Source organism: Cydia pomonella, chromosome 6, assembly GCF_033807575.1.
Source record: "Cydia pomonella isolate Wapato2018A chromosome 6, ilCydPomo1, whole genome shotgun sequence".
In the NCBI taxonomy this organism is placed as follows: domain Eukaryota; kingdom Metazoa; phylum Arthropoda; class Insecta; order Lepidoptera; family Tortricidae; genus Cydia; species Cydia pomonella.
The window spans coordinates 12,919,998-12,940,139 of NC_084708.1; the positions used below are offsets into that span (position 1 = coordinate 12,919,998).

At 35.1% G+C, this 20,142-nt stretch overlaps 2 protein-coding genes across 5 annotated transcripts in view; one reads left to right on the forward strand and one right to left on the reverse strand.

Annotated features, from left to right (window-relative positions):
* Positions 1-109: 109 nt before the first annotated feature.
* Positions 110-5,345, reverse strand: LOC133519023 (protein mono-ADP-ribosyltransferase PARP16). Its single transcript, XM_061852885.1, has 7 exons — positions 5,110-5,345; positions 4,750-4,894; positions 4,360-4,515; positions 3,467-3,676; positions 2,638-2,821; positions 2,052-2,225; positions 110-393 (listed from the first exon to the last, which is right to left on the reverse strand). The coding sequence occupies exons 1-7, from the start codon at positions 5,235-5,237 to the stop codon at positions 242-244; spliced, it is 1,149 nt and encodes a 382-aa protein (XP_061708869.1). The 5' UTR covers positions 5,238-5,345; the 3' UTR covers positions 110-241.
* Positions 5,346-5,669: 324 nt separating this feature from the next.
* The window catches only part of LOC133519015 (aryl hydrocarbon receptor nuclear translocator homolog), a 56,637-nt gene continuing 42,164 nt past the window's right edge, over positions 5,670-20,142 (forward strand). For 2 of the 4 annotated variants that reach the window (XM_061852861.1, XM_061852863.1), the window contains exons 1-3: positions 5,674-5,869; positions 6,542-6,590; positions 8,133-8,213. In XM_061852861.1, coding sequence (XP_061708845.1) covers positions 5,842-5,869; positions 6,542-6,590; positions 8,133-8,213 — 158 coding nt within the window. In that variant the 5' untranslated portion in view covers positions 5,674-5,841. Of the gene's footprint in view, positions 5,870-6,541; positions 6,591-8,132; positions 8,214-20,142 lie in introns of all 4 variants that reach the window. The other 2 variants (XM_061852862.1, XM_061852865.1) reach the window with 2 other exon arrangements.

Genomic DNA, 20,142 nt, shown 5'->3' on the forward strand with positions numbered 1-20,142 from the left:
TTTGTCGTACGAATCGAAACTCGCGTGATTTGTGAATAAGCCCTTACGTAAATACGTACTCAAAATATAGATAGGTAATTAAAACGTAACCGTAATTAGTAACATTCCAGGCTATTAAAAATTCTTTATTCCAATTTTGTAAGTTGTCTTACAAAATTACAATATTACTTACGATAAATTTAACACATAAGTAATCAAACAACAATCATACCATATATCTAGGTACCAACTATTTCTGAAATCAAGATTTAAAATCAAATTTACTCAGTAATGATTCGTAATAGTGCTGCACTGGTTGGTTATTTGCAAATCCGATGGTCGCCAACATTAATCCGTATCCGAGAAGTATTGAAAATAGTTTATGTCTTGATACCCATTGGCATAATCCGCGCTCTGAAAAATATGTTCCCATTCAAAGAATAAATGCTTAAAATGTAACTCAGAGTCACCTCTGAGAAGGATAGATTTGGATAAGATTATTATTATTCCCTTTATTTCATTTTTTCTTATTATTATTTGTATGTCTTTCCCATCACGGAACAATGGTTTTCCGGACCTTTGGGAGGCGTGCGCGGAGCCGAAGCCAACACGTAGATGCCCTTTTGACACTTTAATGAAATGTAAGGGGTACACCTATTACCTTATATTATTATTATGAGCCTATATTGTCCCACTGCTGGGCAAAGGCCTCCCTCTTATTCTTCACTTGTAAGATAAGATAGATAAATAATTTTCATCACACTTGCTCGAAAAAGATCTTATTTCATGCAGGTGTACTGAAGGACAAAGGCCAAGCGCGGGAGTTATGGATTGTGAAAAAATAAGCTATAACTCCCTTTTTTAGGGTTCCGTAGTCAACTAGGAACCCTTATAGTTTCGCCATGTCCGTCTATCTGTCTGTCTGTCCGAGGTTTTGCTCCGTGGTCGTTAGTGCTAGAAAGCTGAAATTTGGCATGGATATATAAATCAATAAAGCCGACAAAGTCGTACAATAAAATCTAAAATGTTAATTTTTTTTTGGGTACCTCCCCTACACGTAAAGTGGGGGTAAATTTGTTATTCGCTTCAACCCTAGAGTATGGGGTATCGTTAGAAAGGTCTTTCAAAACTAATAGGGGTTTTCAAGAAACATTTTTTGATAAAGTAAATATATTCGGAGATAATCGCTCCGAAAGAAAAAAAAATGTGTTCCCCCTCTCTAACTTTCGAACCATAGGTCCAAAAATATGAAAAAAATCGTGGAAGTAGAGCTTAAGAAAGACATTAAATGAAAACTATAGCGGACATGATCAGTTTAGCTGTTTTTGAGTTATCGCAAAAAGTTTTCCCTTCATAGTAAAAAGACTTACTTTAATTAGGTACTGATTATGCAAATTTGCCTATTTGTTTAACTCGGGTGAAAGGTACCGTTTCATCCCTTGGTTAACAATTTACTATACTTTAAGCTCCAGTTTAGCTTATTGTGACGGAAGAGTAACTACGGAACCCTACACTGAGCGTGGTCCGACATGCTCTTGGCCGGTTTTTTATTATTATTATGTCACTTATTCATACAAACCAAGTAGCAAAGATGAGTTTTACTTTTAAAATTCTGACGTTTATAATTTAATACTTTTGTTTATGTTTAAAAATATTTAATTTGATTAATTTAACAGACGTTTAAAATATTTTTACATAATTTTGCCTAACCTTTGCCTTCGATGCCTAACCTGTCAAGAAATTACAAAATGGCGGACGAATGTTTGATGTCACCGTATTTAATAATTATTGCGCTTAAAATTTAGTTTTTTCTACGCAAGTGTGATGAAAAACATTGAGTGTAACTCCGGGGGTAAGAATATTGCAAACTCGGGTCTTTAATTCCCTCTTATCCAAAACTTCACTTACCCCCTCGTTGCACAATGTACTATTACTTGACATAAGGGTAAGTAGGTACCTACACCTATATGTATATTCCATTAAAGTGCTGCAGCTCTAGGTTGAGGGCGGGCGTTACAAAGTTAACCCCAAATTTAGTGTTTGTCTCGTGTGTTTACTATTAAAAGTCGCACCATTATGCCTGTTACCGCTCGTGGTTGGAAACCTCATGAAAGTCGGTTGCTTGGCATACACCAAGATGTAGCGCACGCGTATCAGATCGCTGTTGGTAACGATGTAGTGAGCGGCAGCTCTGGGGTCGGCAGTGTGTCTGTCGTATCCGGCTCCAGCTGTGTCTCCGGAATAACCTATATTAAATAATAAATTCAAAAACACAGTCATTACACAGAAACAAATATACACATTTTTCCTACTTATACATATATTTGTGTTTTCGTTCAGAGACTTTAGGGGGAGGTCACTAATACAGACAGACATAACTAATCTGAAGTTAACAAGAGAAAACATCCATCAACAGCGCGCAATTTCAATCGATAATTTGATTCGAATTATGTTATAAGTCGGTATTATAGACTGTACGGAAAAAGAGTCGTGGAATTTGGCAACCAATACATTACTTGACTCTTCTCTTTCCGCATAGACAGACTATTTGGATTTAGTCCGTTTAAAGAGAGATTCAAATAAAGAAGAAGAAGAAATTAATTAAAAGATAGATTTAAACCCTTTACTCCTTTTATGGTAATTGTTGTAAATTCTGACCTTCGTTAGAGTTTGGTTTCTGGTAGTTGATACCCTCCGGCGCGTCGATGACCTCGCAGAGCGCGACGCAGGAGATGTGCCCGCCGATGCAGCTGGCGCCCCAACCGAACCCGCCGCGGCTGTACGGCAGGCAGGCACTCAGCTCGCTGGTTAGGTACAGGCCGTTTCCAACCATTGTACTTTGCTAGTTAATAAACATTAATACGATTGGGATAAATGTGAAAATGTAGGTATTGATTATACAAGGTGGCCAAAAATGTGTGCATTATTCCCTTTCCAGGGAGGTTTTGGGATTATACTGAGCAACTTTTACTATGGGACCAACCCCGCAATCGCGGAATTATTTTTTACCCTACCATAGAAAATGGATCAGTTAAAATGTATGACACAGCCAGAAACTTTATTCGCGATTTCGGTGTTAGTCCCATAGTAGTTGCTCAGTATAAACCCAAAACCTACCCTGGCAACGGGAATACACATATTTTTTGGCCACCTTGTATATTTGACTAGTCTAGCCTTCAGTCCATCTCCCTCTTTTTTACCCAATAGCTTATAGGCAAAGATAATTTGAAATAGAGGTGGATTGTCAAAGAAAACTTTGTAGCCACAGTAAATTTACTGCTATTGAATCAAAGTCAAATGGCGTTCTAAAAGTTTTCATCATTTGTCGAAAGATGGCAGTAAATTTACTGTGACTACAAAGTTTTCTTTGACAATCCACGTCTATTTCAAATTCTCTTTCCTTGTAGGTAAAAAAGATTTTTTCCGAGCGGGTGTGTAGAAAATATCTAAATTGGGCCATAGAGTTTATGGCTTCTACTAGAAGTACCTTATTCAAATGTTGTTGCACACTAAAACTAAGCATCGAGTAAAAGTTTTCTAAGTGGCTTCCATGATAAGCGTAGACAATGTTATGGTTTTTCGCCAAATCCTTCCATTTCTGTTCGGCGTTGGATTTGGAAGCACTCAACACTTGGAAAATGTACTGAGGTCTTGGTGCGGACTCAATGGAGTCAACGTAGCTTAAAATCTGTTCATACTGCAATACAGAAAATGAAAATTTATTAGAGTTACATAAGGTTTGGTATTATGAGCTGGAAGTTGGACCTGTCAACGGAGAATGACGAAGGGCGATAGAGATAGATAATGAAATTCGGTTTTTGATATTTGCGGTAGGTAAAGCCTACAGATGACCACATCGTTCGGCGGTATATTAGCCTCTCTATAGCTCAAACATACCTCCAAGTGAATCAAGTGATATACCTACAGGCAGATTTTAAAACCAAAATTTAGATGTGCTCGCGAGTCTTTCTCACGCAACCACGAGACGGTGAAAATAATATTTTTGTACAAGTGAATTATTTCAATTGCGGGTAATTTTGATTTATTGCTAAGTAGTCGCCTAGTCGGGATATAATTTACAATGGTCGTTCGTTATCGCTTTATGGCTCCTCTACACGACGGCCCAGCGCTGGACCAGCGAGATATATGGCTATGCGATGGTTAGGTACTGTCTGTGTGGGAAGAGAAGAGTCGTAGAATGTATTTGGCCCACAACACATTCCACGACTCTTCTCTTTCCGAACAAACTCCACTGGCTCTTATTATACCTGCAATGAGAGGCAAGTAAAGATAATTAGATTTTCGGTGGTAGGGCCGCTGACACGTCACGTCATGCTAAGCTACGCTTGAGCTGCCTGAATACAAAAATAATTAACATACCGAATCTTGTTGCAAGGTTTTGAGTGCGGGTTCCTTTAGCCGCACAAGAACATAAAACAGTAGGTGTATTATATCGCCGACTTTACTCAAGTCCTCTAGGTTTATCAGTTGTTCAAGTACGAGATCCAATGCTGGGACATCGCTAACAACGCTCAACTGAAACAAATTGATAAGTTAGTCTATTATCGACAAGCAGTTTATACCTATATAAATTATATGCTACACACGTTCACGAACAGTGCTGGAAATAATTTTCAAAGAAAAAAGTTCTGTGGGACAGCTGCGAACAGCGTCGAGTGGATCAAAAAGAGTCTAAAATCTAATCTAATTTTTTAAATCTTCATAAAACTGTCGCGTATAAACGTTTCTATACACTTCAAGCGGGTTTACCAGTCCATCCATGTCCTTCACCCCATTTTTTAAGAAAGCTGGAGGAAATGGTCTTAGGCAACTTTCGTATCTGAAACTAAACGCCGCTGCAACGAACAAACTCCATTTTATGTCACAGGCTTTGAAATCCTTTTCAAGAACACATCTGCAACATAAAATTTATCTTACAGATAATGTTTGTAGTTAGGTAGGTAAAATAGGTACATAATTGAAAATGCCTTTTATTAGGTTAAAATTCGTTATTCCAAAGTGTGCACCTTTATACTATACTCAAATATGTATTTTATTCACTCTTATCCCTAAGAATTTAAGTACAATCGCTTTTATACGATTTAACTCAAATGGGTTTTTAATGGTTACCTTAGGTGAACAGCTTTTTTCGCAAGAGTGTCTAATTTTGGCTGACTGTTATCTGGTATAGCTTCAGATGTGGACACAATATTGTAAATAGTGCCAGTATCAGATAACACGTCTAGCTGTTTTTCCATTATATTCTATTCGTAATACATTAGTGCATTTGGTTTGTTTTCATCACATGTAAATCATAATTTTAATAACTTATTTTGCCAAATATTACAGATAATGACATATTATTTTTTGAAATAGCTTTTATTTTTTTAAATAATTTGTTACAATTTCTTAGTGGCCAGATATTATTTTAAAACTTCCCGCGTTACTATTTTTCGGATGGTAGCTCTCATAGAAATATGGCAGCCCTAATTTATGTTGCCAGAAATAAATATTAAGCAATGCAGTAGATTTTTGTTATAATTACATACCTCGGGATTTTTCTTTGATATGTATTATTAAATTTATACACATAATTTTAAATTTTCCATTCTTAAAAAAAAAAATGACAGGTCTCGTAAAAAATAAGGAATTTTGGTAGAAAAGTCTATTACCAGTGGCAATAAATGGAATGTCTAGTAGAAAATGCCAAACGTAATAAAAATGGCGCTTATGTTGAGCAGTTTACGATAAACATACGTTTGCAGTGCGTACTTTATTGATGTAATTATTTTGTTGTGATTTATAGTAAATTGTATTATTAGAAAGTGATACCATATCGTGGACTAATGAGTTTATTGACCGATGTCTGCCGTGGCTCCCAATATCCCCGGTTGGTGTTCTTATTTCGTTGTGTTAACATGAATTTTGTTTCCATCATTTAGATTCGGTTTGATCGCTAGCCATTGTGTATATAAAGATGGTAATCTAATGCATATTATTTAGTATTCTCACGTTGTTCTAGCATCCGTTATATGTTATCGACCATACTGACGTTGTCCTGAGTTGTTAGCAACGTTAAAAGCCAAATAACACATCTACTTCTTTAATATTTGACACAAATTTCTGAGACTTCTATTTATTATTCATTTTGTTCATAGCACAGTTAACGATAGCTGAAGTGACATGATTTGTTTTGTTCATTGTTGCTGACTGGTGGTTTTTCATAATATAATTACGAATTTTTCGAACGAGTGCTTTCTAAGTTCTATAGGGTGTTTATAACTTTTAAGTTAACTTTCCCTAACATACCACATAATGTTATCTTTAGCTATTAGGTATAAAGTCCAGTGATAATGTAATGCTTTGTGGTTAGTATTTGTAGTATGCACTGTACTTGACCTAATTTTAATTGCAATAAATTTGTAAAATTTACTTATCATAATTGAACATTTATGCAACAAATATGGTAATTAAATATAAATGCTATCAATAATTATTTCTGAACACTATTGTGGCTGTAAATTCATATCGCATAAAATAAGCAAGCTAGTACTTGTTGTAGGGGCTGACCCAGCAAAGGATATACAAAAGCGCCGTGCTGGCAGTATTGGGTGAGTCTTATTTAATTTGCAATGTGTGTCACTCATGAGTTGATGTTATACATTCTATGCAACACAGCATTTTGATGCACAGCGCCTGTGTATGGTATTTATTTCATCTAAATACTGAAAAGAAAAGGTCTTTTAGATGTTAACAATCTCACCAAGACCACAATTTACACATAGTTTTTTTTTAAAGTTCTGTTTGTATTGGATATTACATATAACTTACAGTTAGGGGTCCAATCACATGTACTGGTCCATGTTCTCGTAGACAGACTGCTTTATAAATATTATGTTTAGGCTTTGATTATGATAAACCGCCGTAACATCCAGAGAAGTAGTTTCGTAGGTGGTTATTATGAGGCATTGGCAAATATTGAGGCTGTTTACTCAAAATAAATGTTGGAATTGAGTTAGATTTCTATTTGCAGTATTAATCAGCTAGAAAGAAGTTCAGTCTATGTAATCCCAGTTACTCTATCCAGATAAATTCTCATACCCTGCAAAACTATGTGTTGCACATTGTTCATATTAAAAAAAGGCCCTTAAATGCATTATTTTGCCCTGTTTGACTAACAAATGAATCAAACAACCACATCCTAATTGGTATGCCAATGCTGGTGGTCATGGGCTCAAATTTTAGTAAGGGTACTTAATAGACTTCTTTAAGTATGTTTTGTGGTCACTGTGTAAATTTGTACACAAATATATATGTATATGTTGTAAATACCTATATTTATAAAATGTTTGCATGGCCCCAGGCTCCCTTAGTGATTTGGGATAATACAAATTAGATTATGTGAGACTCATGTGTGCATTTCTTAGGATGTCTAAATAATTTGAATGAAATATCAGTTTCTCAAATATATTAAAATCTGTAAATTCTGTAATATTCTAATGAGATTTTAATAACTCGCTGTACTGATTAAATAAATGTGTTGTTTTTGTTATCAAAATGTAAGGTAGACTGAGAAAATGTAACTATGAGATAATGGTGTCTATTTATTATTTCTCAAATACATTTTTCATCAATCAAATACACTTTATTCTGCTAGTATCACTAGATGACATGAATTGTTGCATTTACCTTTATGATCCTGGGTTTAAAGTTTAAATTTATCCTTATCATCTTGAGCAATCCTAATAACTTTAGCTTAGAATTGTCAATATGTTAAATAAAACAAGCAAAAATTAAGATTGCAGAGTGTGGTACATATGTTGCTTTTTTTGCAATTTATAAGTGTATAGAAATCAATCAATTCAATTGGGCAATTAGATAATGCTATACCTTCTGATGTACCAATACTACCACTGGAAAATCATCTAAATTGCATAATTTTCCATGTGAAAGTTTCTTAAAAAACCTTCATACAATTAGCTGTTACCAAAATTGAAAGTTTGTTTATGTATTCATTTTGAAATATTAGTATGATATAATAATATTTCTGATAATTTCTCTACCTTTCCGAAAATGTATGGTACTAAACTTGTTGCTTTCACCTTGGAAATGCTTCTTATCTTAATAAATGCTAATTTGTATTGTATTGACAGATCCGATGAAGACGACGCAAGTGGGGGGAAGTACACAAGGATGGAGGAGGATAATATTCAGGACAAAGAGAGGTTTGCAAGGTAAGAAGTTCAAAGCTTTTTAATTTGGAATTAATAATACCAAATGAGGGCAAGTGGTTGGTTGTGGTTGACAATCAAGAGGTACAGGTAGAGATTTTTTTATAAATAAATAATAAATAAATATTATAGGGACATTTTATTAACACAAATTGACTAAATCCCACGGTAAGCCAAGAAGGTTTGTGTTGTCGATACTCACAACAATATATATAATATATATACAAATACTTAAATACATAGAAAACATCCATGACTCAGGAACAAATATCTGTGCTCATCACACAAATAAATGTCCTCACCAGGATTCAAACCTGGGACCATCGGCTTCATAAGCTCACTATTCACCAGTCATCAGAGATGGATTCGCGGTGGCCCAGTACCTAAATAAACGCTCTCAAAGTGTTGTACTGGCTAGTGAATACAAAGTATCTAATTGTATGCTAGATATTTTGTTTTGACTTACACCTGGTTTGGAATGTCCTGTACATTCTTCATATATGTATAAAAAACAGCACCTGGGGACCTGCCGCGACTATTTTAAATCGAAGTTCTGTCCAATTGCCTTTCTGTAATCTGGGGGCACGGCAGAGCCCCCGCTAAGTCGAGCAAAACTAAGAGGCACCGCCGTACTATCCTTTTTTCAAAGCCATTCAGGCCATTTTCAACCTGTTATTTTGTGCTGGCTAAAGCTAGAACCCAATTTTTTTCAGTGACCTTGGTTAACCTTTTCAACGCCAAAGACCACTAAAACGGTCAATCGGTCATCGTCTGTCGTGCCCGCGACGCCAATGACCATTAAAAAGGCTATGGCGGACGTTGTCAAAGCGACTTTCCTACTGTCAGTTAAGCTTCATATTCGCTCTTCATTAGTTAACTTTTTGGCGTCCATGGCATTTCTTGACACGTGTTGAAAAGCGTTGAAAAGGTTAAATCATTTCATGTATTTAAAAAAAGAAAGATGTCTAATATTGACACGGTTTTAAAATAGGCAAATGATAGCTACGTCATCCGTGTATGTTTTAAAAATTTGTACCTACTTTATATTAATTAAAATGTACCTATACGTTTCAATTGCTTTAAAAATATGGTTACATTAAGCTAGCGAAGCCCGCGTAGCTATATAACTACGTCATTAATATGGGTGAGATGACTTTCAGCATTAAGAATCTAGAATAGGCTTATATAAAAACAGGAAACCATAAAAGTACAAAAAAAGTTTTTTAGAATCATATCAATGTGTCTCATTGGATACGGCCTCTATTGTCACCGTGCTCCAAAGATAGCATCGATTCTCGGACTAGTTTACCTGCGCAAGATTTATTAGCCTTATTTTTAGGGTTCCGTAGCCAAATGGCAAAAAACGGAACCCTTATAGATTCGTCATGTCCGTCTGTCTGTCCGATTCTGTCACAGCCACTTTTTTCCGAAACTATAAGAGCTGTACTGTTCAAACTTAGTAAGTGGATGTATTCTATGAACCGCATTAAGATTTTCACACAAAAATAGAAAAAAAAAAAACAATAAATTTTGGGGGTTCCCCATACTTAGAACTGAAACTCAAAAAATCTTTTTTCATCAAACCCATACGTGTGGGGTATCTATGGATAGGTCTTCAAAAATGATATTGAGGTTTCTAATATCATTTTTTTCTAAAATGAATAGTTTGCGCGAGAGACACTTCCAAAGTGGTAAAATGTGTGTCCCCCCCCCCGTAACTTCTAAAATAACAGAATGAAAAATATAAAAAAAATATATGATATACATTGCCATGTAAACTTCCACCGAAAATTGGTTTGAACGAGATCTAGTAAGTAGTTTTTTTTTTAATACGTCATGAAATTAAAAAAAAAAAAAATTTTATTCATACCCATACATGTGGGGTATCTATAATAATGGGGATAGGTCTTCAAAAATGATATTAAGGTTTCTAATATCATTTTTTTCTAAACTGAATAGTTTGCGCGAGAGAACCTTCCAAAGTGAAAAAAAGTGTGTCCCCCCCCCCCTGTAACTTCTAAAATAACAGAATGAAAAATCTAAAAAAAATATATGATATACATTACGATGCAAACTTCTAACGAAAATTGGTTTGAACGCGATCTAGTGAGTAGTTTTTTTAAATACGTCATAAAATTAAAAAAAAAATTTTTTTTCGTCATACCCATACGTGTGGGTTATCTATGGATAGGTCTTCAAAAATGATATTTAGGTTCCTAATACAATTTTTTTCTAAAGTGAATAGTTTGCGCGAGAGACACTACCAAAGTGGTAAAATGTGTGTCCAAAGTGGTAAAATGTTGAACGAGATCTAGTAGTTTAAGTAGTTTTTTTTAATACGTCATAAAGGAACCCTTCATGGGCGAGTCCGACTCGCACTTGGCCGCTTTTTAAACTTACTATTGATATGCATTCAACTTTACGTATTACGTTGACCAACCAAGAATGGAATTTAATTCCAATTATATTATGGCCTCAACATTTTGTCAGGTTACTTTGTTAGACTACTCAATTAGATTTTTTTAAATCGAGTTTTTCATTAACTACCTACTTAATTGTGTAACATTTTAGATAATAATTTGTACAGTATAAATCTACTTTGTCATTTATTCATTGACCCCGTTACTAACAACGTTCAAATACTTCAAGTAAATCCTATCTCGTTAAATTGACATTTTAAGGAGGTAACGCATTGATCAACGTGAAAATATTTTTTCCCACCGTCTTCAATGTGCCGTTGGCGTGTGATTGGAAACGTGTCTTATCACGCGATACCTGCACTTTTCCTTTACCTTAAAATGCCAATAATGATGTATATTTTATTAACTTGTGTCGAGAGTACAAGCTGCAGTGACAATTTAGATGTTTGTTTACGATGCTTCGGCGTATAATCATTCAGATAAGAGAATGGATATAGGTACGTATCTTAGGACATAGGTGTTTGGTTTGGTTATTACATATAGGCCATATAGCGAGTTTGTTGTACTAAGCAGGGATCGGAACCGGTTTTTCGCAAAAACATCGAAATAACCATATATTTCGGTTTATTTTATACTCTAAATGTAGGACTCAGTTGCGTTTACAAATAACGACTTCGTATTATTAGATTGCCTAATTAGAAATGCAGTAATTAACAAAGAACGAAAAAATACCGTTTTCGTTCCCATACAAAAAATACCGGTTTCCGATCCCTGGTACTAAGTACGTATTCACTAATGTCAAGCAAATAAATATCTAGTCTGCTTTTTAGGGTTCCGTAGCCAAATGGCAAAAAAACGGAACCCTGATGGATTCGTCATGTCTGTCTGTCTGTCCGTCCGTATGTCACAGCCACTTTTTTCCGAAACTATAAGAACTATACTGTTAAACTTGGTAAGTAGATGTATTCTGTGAACCGCATTAAGATTTTTCACACAAAAATAGAGAAAAAACAATAAATTTTGGGGGCTCCCCATACTTAGAACTGAAACTCAAACATTTTTTTTCATCAAACCCATACGTGTGAGGCATCTATGGATAGGTCTTCAAAAATGATATTGAGGTTTCTAATATCATTTTTTTCTAAATTGAATGGTTTGCGCGAGAGACACTTCCAAAGTGGTAAAATGTGTCCCCCCCCCCCCCCTGTAACTTCTAAAATAACAGAATGATAAAATTAAAAGAATAGATGTACATTACCATGCAAACTTCCACCGAAAATTGGTTTGAATGAGATCTAGTAAGTAGTTTATATTTTAATTCGTCATAAATGGTACGGAACCCTTCATGAGCGAGTCCGACTCGCACTAGGCCGCTTTTTTGTTTTCTTCACCTATAGTTCTTCATTCTGAAGACCATAAGCTGGCGAGGCACAACCTGGAAAGTTTTTGGCATAAATTTCATTTTTGGTACAAGCTTTTATCGCTGATAATTCTAAAAACCCCAAACAATTAGGTTGCGTTGTTTTATCACAGAGTTCCTGTGGCTACCTCCTGTCTCCATCATCAGATCAGCTCGATGGTACTATACTATTGCATTGTCACCCGACTTACACATGTATGCAAATTTCCAGCTTCACTGGAAACCGGGAAGTGGGTCAAATTTAACTTGCAAGATTTGATTACAGACCGACAGACAACGGGACAGGTCATCTTAGTTCAATTTAATATAAGTACCTAGAAAAATCAGGTTATTTAAAATTTATGTCTTGAAAATTGTGTTTAGGGTCGGGAGTAAGACATAAGAGGTTGCTTGATGTGGTGCGATGATTTACCAAATCCGACCGGTTAAAAGTCCATTACCTAGTTGGTTACTAAGTTCTGTTATTCGATTTACAACCTCCTTATTTCCGTTAAAACAAATGCTACCGAAAAAATAAAAAAATGACATAATGTGGTGGATTTGTGAGCTATAATTATATTATAACGCTGATCTCGTCGTATCTATAATGAATTGGGGCCTAAAAGAGAATCGTATCGCAGTAATTGCGTTGCACAAATGTGGGCACCCGCCAAACATGATTCTGAAGTTGCTTGAAAACCTAAAAAATCAACAAACAATTTGTTTATCGCACAATTAATAGATACAATAGTAAAGTAGTGAAAAAAAAATTACCATTGAAGAATGTTGTAACCGCCAGAATGACAGAGTGTATGCAAAAAACAGTCGAGAGGCGATTGCGGGTGAGAGTCAGAATGGCGGGTGTACCTAAATAAAATCAAATGAAAAGCATACCATATTTTTGTACCTAATTTGTACTATTTAGTACCTCGTTTAAAAAAAATTTTACCTCACGGTACGTAAAGTTATCATCAAAAACAGGTCACCCGCCATCCTGACAGTCAGAATGGCGGGTGTACTTTATTACGCTATGTTCCCGTGGTTATTGATAAATTCTATAAAAGCCAAATTTTTGTACCTTTTTTGTACCTTCATATTCAATTATAATACGAGTCATTTTATTTTTGGTTTCCAAGTTTTACTCATTTTATATTTTGCTTGCTATTACAATTTTGCAGGCGTTATAATTTTTCAAGTTATCGATTTAATTTTTAAGAAAAAACGCTAAGGTACAATTATTTTTATTACGCCAGGATTTAGTACCTTTAATGTTTAATCTGTTAAGTTCAAATAACTCAGAAAATCATGTCTTAAAAATGATTTTTCTTAGGAAGATTTCTTTGAATTAGCGCCTAGTCTTTTTTAACGCTAAGGTACAATTATTTTTATTACGCCAGGATTTAGTACCTTTAATGTTTAATCTGTTAAGTTTTAATAGCTCAGAAAATCATGTCTTAAAAATGTTTTTTCTTAGGAAGATTTCTTTGAATTGGCGCCTAGCCTTTTTTAAGACATGATTTACTGAGTTATTTGAACTTAACAGATTAAACATTAAAGGTACTAAATCCTGGCGTAATAAACATAATTGTACCTTAGCGTTTTTTCTTAAAAATGAAATCGATAATTTGAAAAATTATAACGCCTGCAAAATTGTAATAGCAAGCAAAATATAAAATGAGTAAAACTTGGAAACCAAAAATAAAATGACTCGTATTATAATTGAATATGAAGGTACAAAAAAGGTACAAAAATTTGGCTTTTATAGAATTTATCAATAACCACGGGAACATAGCGTAATAAAGTACACCCGCCATTCTGACTGTCAGGATGGCGGGTGACCTGTTTTTTGGTGATAATTTTAAGTACCGTGAGGTACATTTTTTTTTAAAGGAGGTACTAAATAGTACAAATTAGGTACAAAAATATGGTATGGTTTTCATTTAATTTTATTTAGGTACACCCGCCATTCTGACTCTCACGATTGCGGCTGTTCCGAGCATTGAGGTATTATGTAGTACTAGAGAAGACCACTCGAAGAAAATGTTTCCGCACATCAATGAAGTGCCGGCACTTCATTGCGTTTAGTACGTCTCCGACTACTGGCAAGATGCCGCACATCTATAGAAAATTAAAATAAAATATTAAAATAAAAAATGCTTCCGTGCGTGCTCAAAAGTTGTAATAATAATACAAAAAAAATGTAATAAAAGCGATGGAATAACATTCCACCGGTAAGCAATCGAAAAACTGATTACTTATGAAAATTTAGATTATTACGAAACGTCACTTTGGAACATTCGCGTCTGGAAGCCATTTTCTTTGGCGCAAAGATTAATTTTCTCAGAGGTGACACATTGGTACCTACTAAATGGTTGTATACGTTGTTGGTTAATAGCACAAAAGTTACGAAATATATATTTTTTTAATTATTTATTGAATGTTTGAGTTATAATTTTGTATTTTATATTATATTTAAGGTGCAATAAGTGTGATTTGTGCAAACTTGTTACCGAAATCAAATAGAAAATGTGATGACTCGTTTAAAATTGTAATATCGTCCGTGTTACAAGTATATCGAATATTGCATAGAAATACAATTTTACGAAAGAACCCTCGATTTCTCGTGTGCTATATAAAGTTATAAAAAAACCGGCCAAGAGCATGTTGGGCCACGCTCAGTGTAGGGTTCCGTAGTTACTATTCCGTCACAATAAGCTAAACTGGAGCTTAAAGTATAGTAAATTGTTAACCAAGGGATGAAACGGTACCTTTCACGCGAGTTAAACAAATAGGCAAATTTGCATAATCAGTACCTAATTAAAGTAAGTCTTTTTACTATGGGAGAAACTTTTTGCGATAACTCAAAAACAGCTAAACTGATCATGTCCGCTATAGTTTTCATTTAATGTCTTTCTTAAGCTCTACTTCCACGATTTTTTTTCATATTTTTTGGACCTATGGTTCAAAAGTTAGAGAGGGGGGGGGGGGGGACACATTTTTTTTCTCTTTCGGAGCGATTATCTCCGAATATATTCACTTTATCAAATGTTTGTTGAAGACCCCTATTAGTTTTGAAAGACCTTTCCAACGATACCCCACACTGTAGGGTTGAAGCAAAAAATAAATTCACCCCCACTTTACGTGTAGGGAAGGTACCCTCAAAAAAATTAAATTTTATATTTTATTATACGACTTTGTCGGCTTTATTAATTTATATATCCATGCCGAATTTCAGCTTTCTAGCACTAACGACCACGGAGCAAAGCCTCGGACAGACAGACAGACAGACAGACGGACATGGCGAAACTATAAGGGTTCCTAGTTGATTACGGAACCCTAAAAAGGTAACTTACATTCAAATTAATTTTCGCTAGTTTGATGGTTCTGTTGACATTTTCTATTGGAGAATCCATTTTTTGCGTTTTCGTGGTTGTTCCCATAATAAAAGTTGCTCAGCATGACCTATATATTCACGTAAAATATTGCAAGTCATTAAAAAACAACCCTGTATGTAGGCAGAATATGAGTAGTTGTCATAACAGTTTCGTGTCTGGCTAGTTACGCTTATTCTTTAGCTTAGTGACAGACGTCAAACTCGAAAATGGCGGACACAATTTGTTCTCGATAGCTGGTCTAGTACATATAAGTCAGTGGTTCCGAGAGTGCAACGAGGCCATCATCCCTCTTATGTGATGATTTGGTTGGGTGTGTCATACTCAGGGCTAACGCAGGTTCATTTCTGTGAAAAAGGTGTGAAAACTGGGGCCAAAGTTTACCAGGAAACCGTTCTCGAACCAACAGTGAAGCTCTTAAGCCACACCCTATTTTAAAACCAGCCATGGGTCTTTCAACAGGACTCAGCTCCTGCACATAAGGCAAAAACAACTCAAGCCTGGTTTCGAAGGAACAAAATTGACTTTATTGCCCACGAAGACTGGCCGTCCTCCAGCCCGGTCCTTAACCCCCCGGATTATGCCATATGCCAGGTTATTGAGGAGAAAGCCTGTGCTAAACCCCACACAAATCTTGACTCCCTCAAGCGGGCCATAGTTAAGACAGTGACGGAATTAAACATGACAATCGTGCGTGCCGCTATTGATGACTGGCCTCGTCGTTTGAGGGCCTGCGTCAAGGCCAGAGGAGGCCATTTTGAATGATATTGTCATATGTAATTCCTGATTTTGTGTACTTCATTTTAATATATAGTTTATTCAACTTTCGTTCGTATATTTTATGTAGATAAAGATTATTGCAGTAACATAATTTAGTAACCAACTAGGTATGTATACTAAAATCTCTAGAATCGTGATTCCGGCTGATAATAACAATTGAATATGCACTGCTTTTTTTTCAGTCTCCAAAATTGGACGAAGTGACACTGATGCAAACATTGAACGGATTTTAACTTCATCAGCCCTAGTTACCTCGCACTTCCCACGGCGCGTGGCCAAATGTTTAAAAATCCGTTACTTACCGGTATCTTAATTCGCGCCGTCCTAAACGCTATTTTGCTGTATTTTACAACCCGACTTGTGTCTATTTCCATATCAACTCTTTACAATCCTGCACCAAACTAACTATTTCTGTTTAGCCCAATGGTTGACTGGTAGAGAATGCCTCAAGGCGTTAAGTCCGCCATTTGTACTCTTTTTGTAAATTTGTGCAATAAAGTTTAAACAAACAAACAAACAACCCTGTGGCTTAAGACGCTTTATTAGAAGGTTAGGGGATAAACCTAGTTTTGTGCATTTATGTTTTAATTACTTAGTATAATAGTAGTTCATGTAGCCTTACCTTCAACTGTTATGATAATAATAAATTCATTTATTTCAGATACATGTGATATATAATTACACAATCAATAAATTAGAGAAAAAATTGAAATACATTAAAATTACAGTCGATAATAATTAAAACGAATAAAATAATACTAATATATTCGAGTCAGTTAGACGCCCTGTGCAGCTTGTCCCAATTAGGGCATGCAATCCGTGATCCCGTGATCACGAAATCCCGGGATCACGGGCCAGTTTTACGATATTACAATACCGGTATTTCAAAGGACCAATATCGAAATATCGGGATTTCGAAATTCATTTTTCTAAGTAGATTTCTAAAGAAATAATACACGGCAATTATTACCTCTATCTCTATATTTGTTATTATTAAACACTTTAGATGGCCTGGTTTGAAAAAGTATTTAAATTTAAAATAACACATGGTGGTGCATAGCACAAAGCTCGGGAAGTCGGGAACACTCGGGGTTTTCCGTCAGATAATCGAGCCGCGCCGCAGGTAAACGGTTTGCCGCCATGAAGGACTGGGATTGGACCATATCGTTATCTATTGTTTTTGCATAGATAGTATTAGGACATAACTGCATGCCTTAGTTGCTAAATAGCCACGATCACCGAAACTACGTATGTGTAGCCGATTTGTAAACAAAAATACACTATTTGGTTTATGTTGGTAGCTGGTGCTTAACTTTTTATTTGACTGACGTGACATATGAATTATGTTGTGTGTTTTTTAGTGAATGTTTATGTACCCGACAACGGAGGAAAATGTAAGTAATAGAAACCTTATTTATATTTATGTGAATTTATATTAGCTTATCGGTCTAATAAAATTATCGTCAGTTGAAGTCAGTGGTCGCCTGGCTGGTCACTGGCCATATTAATAATATAAAACCTAATAGTTTAAGTAAATACAATTACATTCTCGTAAATTCTCTCATAAAATAGATCCATGAGCATCGATGTCGAAGTTTTTACTGTATTGTAATAGTATTTATTTTATGCCTTGAAAAAATCTGCGATCGAAGCGGACGGTGCCACTTCGCGGGATTGGAAACCTTAATAAGGAAGGACTTTATTCATTAGCCCGGATCTTGCGTAAAAAAAGTAATTAAAATTACATCTAGTATTATTTATCTAAAAATTAAACACTAAAATATTGCATTTTTTTATTAAGGACACGCACTACTTAACATGATCCCAAATCATCCCAAATTAAATATAGGACTAATACATAATATATATAATATAACATGGTTTATAGGCTATTGACTCCGTGTATCTAATTTACCGTCCGCTACTCCGCTGCGATGACTGAAGCTGGCATTATCACTACTAATACGTTGTTATACTTGGCTACTTCTTAGACGATACTGATTTATACAATTTTATTTCAGGTCTGCGCCAAAAGTAACGTATAGTAAAAACAAGAAAAGCTCCTTAGACATTTGGAACCATTTCGAGAAGGCGAGTGACAAACAATCTGCAAAATGCAATAATTGCTCAAAAGTTTTGAAAACCACTGGCGGGACAACTTCAGGACTGCATGTACATGATTTTCTAATCGTCATTTAAAATTAATAACTACTTACGATTACGATACTGTTTTACGATGTTGATTTTTTTGCATTTGTATATTAGATTCTAATTATTTACTGTTATTAAGCGTATTTTTAATGACAATTTTATTCTTAATAATGACTGCCGCCTTTAAAAACAAATAATGACTAATATTATGATGTTGGTTTCTTTGAATTTTTCTTTATTTTTATTGTTGTTGATTTAGCGTTTATTTTTATTTACATTTGTATTTTAATGTTAATATTGTTGATTTTTATGTCCATTTTATCCTTAATAAAGACTGATTTACCACTCAAAGGACTTTTTTTTTAAATATTTCTTAATCCCGGTATTAATCCCGTGATCCCGGTATTGGAACTCAATATCGGATTTCAATATCGGGATTGAAAATGGTCCGATATTGCATGCCCTAGTCCCAATCAAGCTGGAAAGGCTGGTTTTAAAGTGTCACACTAGCCGTTTGAGTTTAGCTGTATCACGAACGTAATACCTACATATAAATGTGTTTCGCAGGGTCGAGGCATCGGGGCATATTCGTTAAAAGTATCACCAAGGCCGTTTTTAGACTTATCTTGACGGTCACGGTTTCTACAGCAATAGCTGACTGCTAAATGTGACCTTAAGTCTTTTCCAGTCATAGTACGATTTATCGACCGCATAATACGCGCCAATAGAATTTCAACTTTGGTCTTCCGATTTAAGGCTCAAATTAGATTGCACATTCGAGAAATGTGACTATTCTTCAAATAAATCATCAAAGCTGGATTAATTGGAATATATTTAGATTTTTTGGGAAAATCTTGTAGATCGGTGCTGCCTGGAAAAGGGTTAAATGAAATCTCCGCTCCGATTGATATCGGTGCAAAATCAAACGGAAAAGAGCAATGGCAGTCTTTTGCGTCAGTCAAATCTATTGGCAGCAATCAGCAATATTGGGTGTATTTATTATATTGATTACCAATAGATATGATATATCTAATTATTTAAACTGTTTTGAAGGTCGAGCTTGGTTTAACTACCGGTTTGAATGTTTTTTTTTATGAAACTTAAGAAATACCTAGTTAGTTATTATTGATATTTGTGACCGCGGCCGCCAAAACGGCCCACTTTGTCGCTTGCCATAAGGACGTCTTGTCAGGTTATTCGTATAAAGATACATGCAAATCCCGTCTTTATGGCAAGCGACAAAGTGGGACGTTTTGCCGGCCGCGGTCACATGTTAAGGTGATTGTCTAGGGAGGGGATGCCGATTATCGGCCAAAAGATGGCGTATGTATAAATTGTAGATTTTCACCGTTTCTTCCAAAATACAAACAGTTTCATACGATGTGTTGATATTGGCGCAAACAATAAAAAATATTACGTCCGAATCGATACATGTTTACACTCAACAGTCTCTCATTTCAATATAATGTACTTTTCAGAACTGCAAAATATTGCATTCACGCACACTTATATTATGCCTAAAGTCAGTGTCAAATTTCAGTAGATTTGGAAAGTAACATAGTGGGCGCAGCGCATGAAATGTCATTTGATGGAAAAAATATCGAAATTAAATTTTAATTCTTATTTGAGACATTGACAAGTAACTATTACTACTACTATCTGTTAAAATATTTATTTACATAATGGATATATACAAAGGTATAACAGTAACGCAAATACTAAACTAAATTAATTACTAGCTTAAATCTAAAATAGGCCCTTGAGGTATTGTACCAAGGATTTTCTGTTCA

Excerpts from the sequence above, each read along its gene's own strand:
- LOC133519023 (XM_061852885.1), bottom strand. The coding sequence starts at position 5,237 with ATGGAAAAACAGCTAGACGTGTTATCTGATACTGGCACTATTTACAAT. Across the intron at positions 4,895-5,109 it reads AAAAAAGCTGTTCACCTAAG|ATGTGTTCTTGAAAAGGATT; the intron begins GTAACCATTAAA and ends TTTATGTTGCAG. Across the intron at positions 3,677-4,359 it reads AAACCTTGCAACAAGATTCG|TATGAACAGATTTTAAGCTA; the intron begins GTATGTTAATTA and ends TCTGTATTGCAG.